The 13,735-nt window shown below is 41.1% G+C and overlaps 1 protein-coding gene across 4 annotated transcripts in view; it reads left to right on the plus strand.

Annotated features, from left to right (window-relative positions):
* cemip2 (cell migration inducing hyaluronidase 2) overlaps positions 1-13,735 on the plus strand; it is an 89,572-nt gene that overhangs the window by 37,723 nt on the left and 38,114 nt on the right. For all 4 annotated transcript variants that reach the window (XM_072588171.1, XM_072588162.1, XM_072588180.1 and 1 more), the window contains 6 exons: positions 1,780-1,949; positions 4,391-4,579; positions 7,699-7,868; positions 8,448-8,657; positions 10,487-10,692; positions 11,590-11,659. In XM_072588171.1, the coding sequence (XP_072444272.1) occupies positions 1,780-1,949; positions 4,391-4,579; positions 7,699-7,868; positions 8,448-8,657; positions 10,487-10,692; positions 11,590-11,659 (1,015 nt within the window). The remainder of the gene's footprint in view (positions 1-1,779; positions 1,950-4,390; positions 4,580-7,698; positions 7,869-8,447; positions 8,658-10,486; positions 10,693-11,589; positions 11,660-13,735) is intronic.

A 13,735-nucleotide genomic window follows, 5' to 3' on the forward strand; every position in this document is an offset into this window, starting at 1 on the left:
AGTCTCTGAATTGCCAGCTGTACATGGACGAGGTCCTATAAGCTTGTACTGCTGATGGAAGGGAGTTGAAAGTTAAAGGAGCTATAGTTTAAAGCATCAGGGAGCTCTCCCAGAGTCCAGATAAATATTAGCTCCCACCGCACAAAAAAAATCTATACTATTCATACCAATTCAGGCCTCTGATCTTGCTGCATGTCAATATCCCTTTCTGGTACCATCATCATTTAAGTCTGCCACATGTGTTTAAATAACAACCTTCGAAGGGTAGTAATAGATTTCAAAAACCCTCCTTTTAAAAGGCAGCCTCAAAAGGTGAAGGATAATTGTTGTGTTGTCGCACAGATTTGGGTAAAGCAAAAAGAAAATCTTTTCTAAAATCACTAGCTGATATTCTGATGTATGGACTTTCCAGTATGGATGGTCTCTATCTTTACACTATCTTGCGGTCAGTCAGTTAAGTAATGTAACAGTAAAACAAGAATAGAAACCAGACAATACATGAACATCTGAGATGTCATATCTGTGTACGTAGTCAGTGTGAGTGAACTTCACAACATTTCTCTGTGGTACAGAGGAACTTCGATTATCCAAATTTTGGATTATCCGGACAAGATTGCAAGATCCCAGTACTTGGCTAAACTCTGTTATCTAGCTTACGAACATTTGATTTTCCAAACAAAATACACCCTGCCCATGTCATTCGGATAATTGAGTGGGCTAACTATAAAATATATAGTTAGCCCACTGTATATTTTGCATGGGCTAACTACAGGGAAGCACTCCAACCAAATCATACAGAGGGTGTTATTTTACCCTGAGGAAACTGTCAGAAATGAGCCTGTGTTTCTGTACCATCTCGGGATATCTCAAAGTGCTTTACAGGCAAGGAAAATGCTTTTGAAATATAAGAATGAAATACATAGCAGCCAATTTGGGCACAGCAATCTCTCATAAACAGCAGAGATAGAAAATCAATGCTGCTGCTGAAGATCTTGCCTGAAGATCTTAAGATCTAGCTACTCTTGCCTGAAGATCTGCTGTCGTGGTATGCCATGCTCCTCTTTTCTTGTGCCATCCTTCCACATCCAATACAGAGGGAGTAAATTTGCAATGCCATTGCATTAAAACTGTAACACTTGGAGAAACCAGAAAAGGTTCAAAACTAGTGAAGGGCAAATTCACCCAAGATGACCTTCGCACAAATGAGGGTTTCGAAAATTTGGGTTTGCTCTTATTGTTGCGGAAAGGGATTAGAGGTGACCAACTAATGTCTTTCAAGATGCTGAGAGGTTTAGATGGAGAAAAAAAACTCTCTTCCCCCAATAATCCGAAGTCTAGGATTTGAAATCATTGTCAAGTGATCGAGAGGAAAGGTGAATGTTTTCACTTTGAAAGTTGTCAGGATTAGGAATGCTCTCTTCCTGGAAAGGTGGAGGATGCTGGTTTCATACTCTCACCTCAACGCATATCTATGATAATGACAGATGAAGAATCTCACTTTAGGATGATTTCCAATGCTGAGAAAACCCAAGAGCACACATGTTGAACAAATTATATTGAACCACAGTTTTCTTAAAAAAAAAGAGATATGTCAAATGAAAGGTACAACAACAACTTGATCACTGGTATTGCCCAAACATCAGCACACTCCATTCCAGAGATTAAAAATAAAGTGCTATAACAGCATTTGCACCAAATAACTAGATGGACAGACTGAACCTAATGGTTATCAATCCTGCTGTAACTGCTGAATGTTTGTTTTTCTGATTTAATGGACAGACAAGCATGGGCCCTTGTAAGTGTGCTTGGCGGCGGTAACTTATCTTGCAGTGAGTCTGTCCGAGACTATGAGAACCATGACACAGGAGGGAAAGCAAGAGCCAGCAGGGAGTTTGTCACTGTGGATGGAGTGAAATTTGCAGTATCTGCCTCAAGTCAATGGAAAAAAGGTACTATATAATTGTAAAGGCAAACTGCTGCAGTATGGTGGAAATCTGAAATTAAAACATAGAATGTTGGAAATACTGAGCAGGTCAGGCAGCATCTGTAGGGAGAAAAAACAGTGAATGTTTCAGGTTCTGATGAAGGATCTGAAACGTTAACTGTTTCACACCAAGAAATATCAGCATGAGCTTTGTGATTCTAATAACTGCTATTAATATCTAGCATATTCTATTATTACTGGGTAAAACTAGCAGCAACTTCAGCTGGACCACTCAACCATTGTTAAACATGAGAATCTGTTTGTTGTTGCCCTCCAGGTTGTGGCTTGTAAATTGAAGCTTGGCTGTGATCACTTCCATGACATGAACTTGGGTTAATTGCCCAATAGGAGAAAGTGAGGACTGCAGATGCTGGCGATCAGAGCTGCAGGTCTCAGGAACAGGAGAATCGACGTTTCCTGAAGAAGGGCTGATGCCCGAAACGTCGATTCTCCTGCTCCTTGGATGCTGCCTGACCTGCTGCACTTTTCCAGCAACACATTTTCAGCTTTAATTGCCCCATATTCTTGTTTGAAAGATCAAAATGTTAGAGCTTATGGAATTTGGAATGATTGAATTCTTTTTAGTAGTATAACACTGGAGAATAACTCTCCTGATCCTGAGAACATAATTTATAATTGTTGGGTCTCATTCCCTCAGAAATTAATTAATGTACTTTTAAATGAACGTTTTTAAAAGGTTTTCTATTGTTTTTATTTAACATTTAACATCTGTATGCCCAAGTCTTTATTTTTATCCTGTACAAAGATTTCTATTCAATTTCGTATTCCTTGATTTTGGTTTTATTCTGTTTTGCTTTCTGTGTGGCTCACTGAGGAATCTGCAGTCTAACCATTTGAACAGCTTTTGAGCTGCTGATCGATACTGCAGGTGTTCTATAAGGGCGCTGAATCCATTAACACTGTCTAGGCAATTGGATGTGATATAAATGGTGCAAGGCATTCCTTTAGCACTTAGACCAAAATCTGGGCAGATATTGTCAGTGGCCTTCTAGAACTGCCGTAGTCCAATCGGGTGACTCGGACTGTCCTTTCAGGGAGGGAGCTCTGCAACTTTTACCGAGTGCAATGAAGAAACAGCTGTTTGCCCCAGATTTGTGACCTAAAGGGCAACTTGGAAATGGTGGCATTCTCATGGCACCTGCAGCTTTGTCCTTCTAGAGAGCAGAGTCTATGGGTTTAGAAGGTGTTTTTAAAGGAGCCTTGACAAGGCACTGCTGTACGCAGCTGCTATGGTACACTGATGGTGGAAGAAGTTCTACTTTTCAAGTAGACTGCTTGTCTCCACAAGACTTATTCAAAAGGGAGAAAGCTCATCACTTTGTGATAGATCAGTTCCAGCTAGGCAGTAAATGTTAGCAGTCTAGTCTAACTTTCTTTAGTCTTACAAATAGCAGTTGGGAGTGAGAATCTTTGGGACACTTGCTCTCCACACCACTATTTTTCTTTAAGCTCCATCTCATGCCCAATATCATTCCAATTGAGATTGAGCCAGATGGAGTCCATTGTTCATTCAAGCTTTTGGACAGGAGACTGAGATGTTATATTTAGCAGGTAATACTGCCCACTCTGAGAGTGACTGACCTAAGCTTGTGAAAGGATTTCACAAAATGATGATCTTATTGGTGGTCATAGCATCATAGAATCCCTACAATGTGGAAACAAATCCACACCGACCCTCCAACAAGTATCCCAACCCAGTCCCATTACCCTACTCTATTACTCTACATTGACCCCTGACTAATGCACCCAACTTACACCTCCCTGAAGACTATGGGTAGTTTAGCATGGCCAATTCACCTGAACTGCACATCATTGGATTGTGGGAGGAAAGTGGGAGAATGTCCGAACTCCACGCAGGCAGTTGCCCAAGACTGGAATCAAACCCTGGTCCCTGGCGTTGTAACAGTGCTAACCACTGAGTCACCGTGCTGCTCTGGTGGAGCGGATTGCAATAAGGGGGCCTTAATATAAAAGTTTATTAATGAATATGGAGTTACAATGTGGAACTTTGCAGAGCCACGAAAAGTTGATGTGAATTGTATTGATGCATTAGAATGGAAAATACGTAAAAAGAAGAGAGAAAGGACTAGGATTATGGTGATGGGGTGAGATGAAGAGGGGATGGGAGTAGTCCATGTGAAGCATAAATAAGTTACATACCAAATGCATGCTCTGTTCCTGTTCATTTTATGCTGTACAATTAACACACACTGCCTATATTTACAATTCAGTGGAGTAAAAGTGGTTTATTTGAACCTTTCATTTTCTAACACACCCAGTTCACAATTTCCAACCTATCTGCTAGATGAAATAAGATTGTTTGTTTGGATTATAATTTTATTTGTGTATATGTCTCTCTCTGTCTGATTCCTTCCATCTGGCCAGGGATTCCACTGTCAGAGTTTCATGTGGAGGTGTCTGGCGGCTTTATTCTGGACCTGCTAGATGAGGTAGAAGGCTGGGAGAAGGATGACCGGATTGTTATTGCCAGTACTGATTATTCCATGTACCAGGCTGAGGAGTTCACTCTGCTTCCTTGTCCTGAGTGCACAAGGCACCAGGTCAAAGTCAAAGGTAGGTTGAACAGGGTTATCAACACACTGATGGGCAGGTCAAAGACTCATTTGTCCATCTAGCCTGCCCCTTGCATATATCACGACTGGACCATCGGGACAAGATGCTTCCCTCCAATTTCCCCCCAGCATAGCCATGTTATTTCTCTGGGAAAGAGGGAAAACAGTCAACTGGAGGCGGGGAGAATAAACGTTCCAAGAAATTCTACAGGATGCACCAAATCTCAGTGGGAGCAACAGACACTTTGATCTCCTATTTATCTTGAATTATATTTGGGAAGATATTGTCTGCATACAGATGAGTTATATGGAGTGGAAGCATTCTGTTTGTGGAAAGCTGAAAGATATACTGAATATTTCCCCTCTGGTCACCTTCATTTTAATGTAGATAACTATAGCTCAAGTTTGTGAGTAGATGTGTCTGATCTTTGCTCAGTTCAGAGCAGTAATCACAGGAGTTCTAGGTACCTTGGATGATTTGGGTGATGCAGTGGTGACCGTAGGAGAGTGGAAGGTCCTCTAAAGAGACTTAGTATCAGGTAATTGCATTTTATTAAGGTTCAGATGATCACAGGCATGCTTTATAATGGTTTTGTTTGGTTCTTCTTTAACCAAGATCAATAATGAGAGTAAATTATCGGCTCTTTTCACCATCCCCTTAACGTCTACCAATAGAAAGGCACTGAACATCAGAAAACTGACTTCAGTTTTTCCAACTTGTGACAAAAGTTGTCACTTAATTGTGATGCATTTTGAGCCAGTGTAATTGCACATAATGTTCTTTGGACAACTACATTGAAGCAAGATGCTTTTAGATGCAAGGATTGGGATAGTTGAGGAAATGTTCTCCTGATAAGCTGAAATAGGCTGTGGTCAGTGTCCCGATAGGGGGATAAGCAGGGATGATACCAGACAGCTGGGTGGGGGAGTAACCAGTTTGTTTTGGCCCAAGCACATGCTGGAGGTGAATTTAAATGTTTATGCATCGCCACAGACAGGGGGATTCTGAATAACCCACATTGAGAGGCTAGCAAAAAATCGATCTCTTCAGGCAACCATTCCCTCAGTGAATAATAAATATTGATCCACTGCTGTCTTTAAAAATTTCTTCCATATTATTTCTACATTGTGAAGTATTTGAAAAGAAGTTGTAACTTATTCACTGTTATTATAAAAATGCTGTAAAGACTTGAAAGAAAGCCTCATGCTAAAATGGCCGTCGATATCTTTCCCTTTGTTTTTGAAAAATATTACCAGAGCTCACCATTCTGCACCTGTCAAGACCCTTTGAGTCCTTGAGCTATTATAGCACAGGAGGCTATTCAGCTCATTGAGACAGTGTCGGCTCTCCAGTCAATCCCATACCCCCACTTTATTCTTGTAGCCCTGCATGTGCCTATCCAATTCCCTTTTGAAATAATTGATAGTTTCCACTACTTTCACTCTCATAGGGAGAGAGTTCATTATTGCCACTGGCTTGTAAAAATTCCCCTACATCTCTTGGGGAAACATGTGTCCCCTTGTCCTGGTACCACCAACTAATGGGATCAACCTTTCTTTTCCTCTCTTCTCTAAGTCTGTCATAATCTTGCACACTACCCAATCTTTCATGATGTTTTAGTATTTCTGTCTTGCTCTTTTGCCTATATTTCCTTAAGCCTTTCCATTATAGAATAGAATCATAAAATTCCTACAATGTGGAAGCAAGCCATTCAGCCCATCGAGACCAGAACGAACTTCCGAAGAGCATCCTGCCCAGACCCTCCACCCCTACCCTCTCCCTGCAACCCTGCATTTGCCAGGGCTAATCCACCTAGCCTGCACAGTTTTGGACTGTGCAAGGAAACTGGAGCCCTCAGGGCAAACACGAGGCGAATGTGCAAACTCCACACAAATGGTTGCCTGAGGGTGGGATTGAACCTGTATCCCTACTGCTGTGAGGCAGCAGTGCTAACTACTGAGCCACTATGCTGCCCAAAGAAGAAGGTTTATACCTAGAATTAGTAGATCACCTCATTCTGACAGGACAGAAATAAGGGGTAGCACAGTGGCTCAATCGTTAGCACTGTTGCCTCATAATGCCAGGGGCCTGGGTTCAATTGTAGCCTTGGGTGACTGCCTGTGTGGGCTTTGTACATTCGTCCTGTGTCGGCATGGGTTCCCTCTGGGTGTTCCCATTTCCTTCCCAGTCCGTAGATGTGTAGGTTAAGTGCATTGGCCATGCTAAATTGCCCCATAGTGTCCAGAAATGTGCTGGCTAGGTGGACAAGCCAGGGCAAACGCGGGGTTATTGGGATAAAATGGGTGGCTGGATGAATGCTCTTCGGAGGGCCAGTGCAGATTGATTAGGCCAAACGGCCTCTTTCTGCAAATAGGGATTCTATAACTCTAAAGAACATCTTTCTAGTGACTATCAAGTGACTGTGAGACAATGTTCATCATAGGATGTATGCTTAGGGACATGATATTGTAAATCCAAGTAGAGCTTCTAACAATTAAAATGTGATGAGGCGGTAGTAATTAGCAGTTTGTTTTCCCCCCAGCAGGGTACCAATCTATTCATGCCAATATGTCCACGTGGATCATAAATACCAACATGAGGCTCCTCCCACACTTTTTCTATCTGACTCTATTAATACGTAGTTCTATAGATTTCTCCCTCGCATGCTTATTTAAAGACATCTATGCTGTTTGTTCTATCCAGAAAGCCTATTGGTGAAGGATAGAGTTACACCCAATCTTTATTCAGTCTTAAGATTTTTTGCAGAGTGAAACATTATAAGTGTACACCTCCCAACTCAACCACACCACATTTTCAGTAAGTGTATCTTAATATGTGCTCAAATTAAACTCCGCGGAATGCCATTCATCTGCATGTGGTTGAACATGATTGACCTATAACTAATGTATTCACCTCAATGGTTTCATGTACGAGTTCCATGTTCTTGTATTTTTTGCCAGATAAAGACACTTCCTATTCGATTGAATACAGCTACTTGATTTTTATGCCCCTGAGCTTTGAACTTTTGTTTTAAACTGGGACTACTTTGTTGAATTATAATCTCTGCACACAGCTGGTGCCTTAACTCGTGTCTTTAATGTTTCCTTTACTGTTTCCAGAAAAGGCTCAGTTTCTTCATGTTGGAGAGATTATGGATGGGATAGACATGAGAGCAGAGGTGGGAATTTTGACAAGGAACATTGTAATTGAGGGGGAGATGGAAAATTCCTGCTATGGTGACAACTGGTGTCAGTTCTTTAAGCATGACACATTTGGAGGACATGTGAAGGTGAGTTTGATTGTTCGTGACAAATACCTGAAGTTTGACTGTGGACATTTGACAAAGTTTAATTACAATTCTACAGGAAGCATCATAATTCATTTTCAAATTTTTGTTTTCATAGAATTTAGGGAGATGGCGAATGTTAGTTTAATGAAGAATGGGAATATAACTTTTTTCTGTTCCATTGATCACAGCTGTAAACTGGATTATAACTTGTCAAGCTCTTTCAGAATCTTGCATTTAAGTGCAATCATCTGTGATTTTTCTGAGCTCCAAAGAACAGAGGCCTATTCTCTTTAACTTTTCTTCATAATACAGCCTTCTGTCATTTCAGCAATCAATATAGTGAATTCTTACTCACAAGGTTCAGCTTTGAAAGGGTTTGCTGTAGTCCTTATGGCATCTCCCCATTAGTTTATTCTGTTCTGGTCTGGGGTTAAAAAAATGGTAGCGGTTTCTGACCAAAAAATTAAACTAAAAATGATCCTCAGAGGCAATGGCAGGGCTAGATCTTTCTTCTTGAGTTTCATTTTGCATAGGAGCCCAATTTTAATCCTTATTTTTTTTTCCTCCATTCTGTTAAAGATTTTGAAAAATTTTACATCTGTTCATCTCTCTAATGTGGAGTTGATGCACATGGGTCAACAAGTTATGGGCAGCTACCCTGTGCACTTTCATCTCTGTGGAGACGTGGATACACGTGGAGGCTACAGTTCACCGACATATCTGAAAAGCCTTGCAATTCACCACTGTTTCTCCAGATGTGTCACTGTACACGCAACCAGTGGCTTGTTGGTAAGTATTTCTTCGCCAGCTGGTCTGGAATGTCACTTTTACAAAGAAAGTACAGACCATTCTGCTCAATGGGTTTATTGGGTAAGTGTTTATGCTCTGCATATGCTTCCCCTTAAATAAATGCACAATATTTGTTTTAATTGCTTTATGTGATAGCAAGTCGCACGCCATGACTATTCTATGTGCAAGAAAGTTTCTTCTGCACAACTTATTCAATTTATTAGTGATTTTGAGATGCTGGTGTTGGATTGGGGTACAAAGTTAAAAATCACACAACACCAGGTTATACTCAAACAGGTTTAATTGGAAGCATTCGCTTTCGGAGCGCTGTTCCTTCATCAGATGGTTGTGGAATATGGTACACAATTGTCAGGCACAGAATTTATCGCAAAAATTTACAGTGTGATGTACCTGAAATTATACACTGAAAAATACCTTGATTGTTTGTTAAGTCTCTCATCTGTTAGAATGACCATGATAGCTTCACTTCTTTCATATGCAAATCGCAAAACATTTTTAAAAAGTTAACCTGAGAATGTAACTTTTAACAATTGGTGTCAGCCCAGATTCAACACATTATCTGGGCTGACACCAGTTGTTAAAGTTAACCTGAGAATGCAGCTTTAAAAAAAAAAATTGTGATTTTTATATGAAAGAAGTGAAGCTATCATGGTCATTGGAACAGATCAGAGACTTTACAAACAATCAAGGTATTTTTCAGTGTATAATTTCAGGTACATCACACTGTAAGCTTTTGCTATAAATTCTGTGTCTTACAATTGTGTACCATACTCCACAACCACCTGATGAAGGAGCGACGCTCCGAAAGCTAGTGCTTCCAATTAAACCTGTTGGACTATAACCTGGTGTTGTGTGATTTTTAGCATTCTTCAATTTATTAGTGATTATCTGTGTTTGTGGTCTGTGATTTTGGGACTTCCTAACCAGTGGGAATATTTTCTGTATCAAATTGCTTCATAATTTTAAAGACCTCAATGAAACCGACCCCCAGTCTTTTCTGGAGAAGAGACCTCCAGCCTGTGGAGAGTTTTCCCATAGTTATAATCTCTCAGTTCTAGTATCGTCCTTGTAAGTCTTTTTTGCGCCTTCTCTAGTTCTCTGCGATTATTTTGGTAATATAGAGACATGAATTGTATGTACAGAATCTCCCAAATCAAAGTTTGAAGGAATGCATTATTTCACAGTCACATTACTTTTAATGCTGGTTGTAGAGTCTGAGATCTGACAACTAAGATACTTTGCTCCCAGGATTATAGAGTTTGAGCCCTTTAAACAGCTGCCTAGAAATCTGCGGCTAGAATGTCCTACTCCTCTCTGGGAGTGGATACATTGCACTGAAATATAATAGGTAACCTGCATTAACAACAAATTGCATTCTGTGTCACCTTTTGACATGGTGGGATACCCCAAGGCACTTCAAAGGAATGCTCTCGTATTACTTCCATTTTTCTGGAGTCGAGAGATTAATCTGCAGTTGCTGGAGACTCCAGGCTGATTCCAGAAAATTGGTGACTTCCCGGTGACTGAAGCACACAAAGTAAGGTCATTGGGGTGAACAACCGCAGTGCTTTGATTGCTGCTATTTTGTACATTTGTTGATAACTTCCCTATCAGACAATATGCACTTGGCTGCAGATGTACCTGAGAATCTCTTACTGAGTGACACCTAACTGGCTTACTACCTGCCGTCCCCCAGCTGATCCCTCCACCCCTTTGAATGATGGTTCCCATGGGACAGTAAATTCTGTTGGACAAATCACTGCCAGGAAAAACCAAGCTTGCTTTAACATTTCTGTTCTTTTTTTCAGATACATGACACTGTTGGCTATGACACACTCGGTCACTGTTTCTTCTTGGAAGATGGCATTGAGCAGCGGAACACGCTCTACCACAACCTTGGCCTTGTCACCAAACCTGGGACTCTTCTGCCCACAGACAGAAATGATGCAATGTGCTCCTCAATTCTTAACAATGTTTATGGCAATTACATCCCTGTGCCAGCGACTGATTGCAAGTAAATGTTGCATTTTTGGGGGGTAATCCCATTACTTGTGCAATTTGTTCCATCCGCAGAATTTGTATTTTTTTAAAAAAATAATAGTTCATTTGTTTTACATGAAGTTAGGGTCAGCTAAACAGTTTTGAGTGATTTGGAAATGCTGTTGTTGGACTGGGGTGTACAAAGTTAAAAATTACACAACACCAGGTTATAGTCCAACAGGTTTATTTGGAAGCACTAGCTTTCAGAGCGCTGCACCTTCACAACCACCTGATGAAGGAGCGGTGCTCCGAAAGCTAATGCTTCCAATTAAACCTATTGGACTATAACCTGGTGTTGTGTGATTTTTAATTTTAGTTTTGACTGACAAAGCCAAACGTGTTGGTCAGAGAGAATGATGGCTATTTTCATTAGATAACTCGGGAGTTTGAGTGCTAATGATATGCAAACTCTCAGGTTGGAACTTTCTACGTCCAGAGACCTGTGCAATCGGGATATTGCAAACACCAGGGTAAAAGGTCATAGAATCTTGAGTGTAAATGTGGTACAAATAAGTTATGTTTCACCCAAATTTTCTTAATCTTTTGGTGCCCAAATACATCCTGGTGCATTATGGATACTCTATCCCTGGGCAAAAGAGCTGGAAGCACACCTTTCCTGCAATTGCACCGATAAATTGATGTCTTGGCACTGAGGAAATGAGGAGATGGGGGATAGTTTGGGCAAGTGCAATTGAGGTAAATCAGCTATGATTTTATTGAGTGGCAGAGCCAGCTGAAAGGCTGCCTGGCCTCCTTCAGCTCCTGTTTCCTGTGCTATGCTAATTTTATAATTCTGTGAGGACAGGGAGCACCTATTCAAGGCAGCAGCAGTTCTGATTTATTCAGGCATAACACATTCTTTCTCTCACAGGGCAGTTTCCACATTCTGGATTGCCAATCCCAATAACCACCTCATCAGCAATGCAGCAGCAGGTTCACAGGTGAGTCTGTATTCCGAGCAAGTTCACAAGGCCCAGAGTTCACGAGGATGGAAAACTGGGGCAAACATGGTGTGATTTTGTAATGCCCATGTTTTGATATTAGCAAAAGTGATGCTTAATCCTGCTGGAACATTTGAAACAAGACTCTACTGGAATAAGGCGTCTCATGGTTTATTGAGTTTTTCGTACGTTCTTCAGATTTGCACAAAGGTTTCTTTGCTATCCCCTCAAGTTAGATTGCAAATGTGGAGAAGGCAACAGAACATCTGGGACTTCAGTGAACAACAGCATTAACAGTCTATCTTCTAAATCAATAAGATTTAAGGACTGAGAAAGAAACAAAAAAAAATGGGAATGACAGGCTGATTTAGAATTAATTAAAAGAGGGCAGGAAGGACTGCAGTAAGACCGAAAGAAAAGTGAAAGTAAGCTTAAGGTACAAATTTCACATTTTAAAAGAAAGTCCAATTCTAATCCACTTGAGCATTGCTAAAATGGGATATCCAGTGGAAAAAAATATTTTGCTCTCATGAGGGCTGAGACACAGGGAGAAAAATGTAACTTCTGGAAAAGAGATGACAATTTGTTCAGGACAAGAAAAGGATGCTGATTGGTTAGCTGAAGAATTACATGATATTGTTATTGTCAGACTATGCGTTGGAAAACTTGCTGTTCCTTTCTCCAGTTTGTAAATGGTGCTGAATGGCCTACATCTGTCCCTATGTTCCACTCTGCCACTGAGATTTTTTTAATTGACTCATGCAGCATAGGTATCATTGCCTGGGCCAGCACTTACTGCCCGTCCTTAATTACCATTGAGAAGGTGATGGTGAGCTGCCTTCTTGAACAGCTGCAGTTCATGTGCTGTAGGCTCACAATGTGCTTCAGGAGGGATTTCCAGGATTTTAACTTAGCAACTGTGATATATTTCTGAGACAGTGTCTTTGAGGGGAACTGGCAGGTGGTGGTGTTCCTATAGATCTGACTTTGTTCTCCTGGATGTAAGTTGTCATGAGTTTGGAAAGTGCTGTCTAAGGATGTTTGGTGAACTATTGCAGTACATCTTGTGGATAGTACACACTGTTGCTCCTGAGTGTAGGTGGTGAAAGGAGTGGATGCTTATGGATATGACACTAATCAATGGGCTGCTTTGTCCTGGATAGTGTTAAGCTTTTTGAGTGTTGGAGCAGCACCCTTCAGGCAACTGGGGAGTATTCCATCACACTCCTGACTTGCGCCTTGTAGAGGGTGGACAGGTTTTGGGGAATTAGGTGAGTTACTCACTGCTGCATTCCTAGCTTCTGACCTGCTTTTCTAGCCACTGTGTTTATGTAATGAGTCTAGTTGAGTTTCTAGTCAATGGTAACTCCCAGGCTGTTGTTAGTGTGGGATTCAATGATGGTAATGTCATTGAATGTCAAGGGGCAGTGGTTACATCGACTCTTATTGGCGATGGTTATTGCTTGGCATTTGTGTAGCACTAATGTAACTTGCCACTTGTTAGCCCAAGTCTAGCTGTTGTTGCATTTGAACATGGACTGCTTTAGTATCTGAGGAGTTGCAAATGGCACTGAACATTGTGCAATCATCGGTGAACATCCTCATAGAGAGAAGGACATTGCTGAAACAGCTGGAGATGTTTGTACCTAGACACTACCCCGAGAAACTGCTGTAGAGATGTCCTGGAGCTGAGTTGACTGACCTCTAACAACCTCAACCATCTTCCTATGTCCCAAGTATGATTCCAGCGGAAATGTTCCCCAAAATTCCCATTGATTCTAGTTTTTCTAGTGCTTCATGATGTCACACTCAGTCAAGTGCAGCCTTGATATCACGGTCTGTAACACTCTCCTCATCTCTGGAATTCAGTTCTTTTGTCCATGTTTTTGCCAAGGCTGTAATGAGGTCAGGAGTTGAGTGACTCTGATGGAATTCAAACTGGGCGTCACTGCACAGGTTATTGCTGAGCAGGTTCTGCTTGTTAGCACTGTTGATGACACTTCACTTTACTGATGGTCGAGAATAGACTAATGGGACAGTAATTGACCGGGTTGGATTTGCTCAGGTTTTTGTGCA

The sequence above is a fragment of the Chiloscyllium punctatum genome, chromosome 2 (assembly GCF_047496795.1).
Source record: "Chiloscyllium punctatum isolate Juve2018m chromosome 2, sChiPun1.3, whole genome shotgun sequence".
NCBI lineage: Eukaryota > Metazoa > Chordata > Chondrichthyes > Orectolobiformes > Hemiscylliidae > Chiloscyllium > Chiloscyllium punctatum.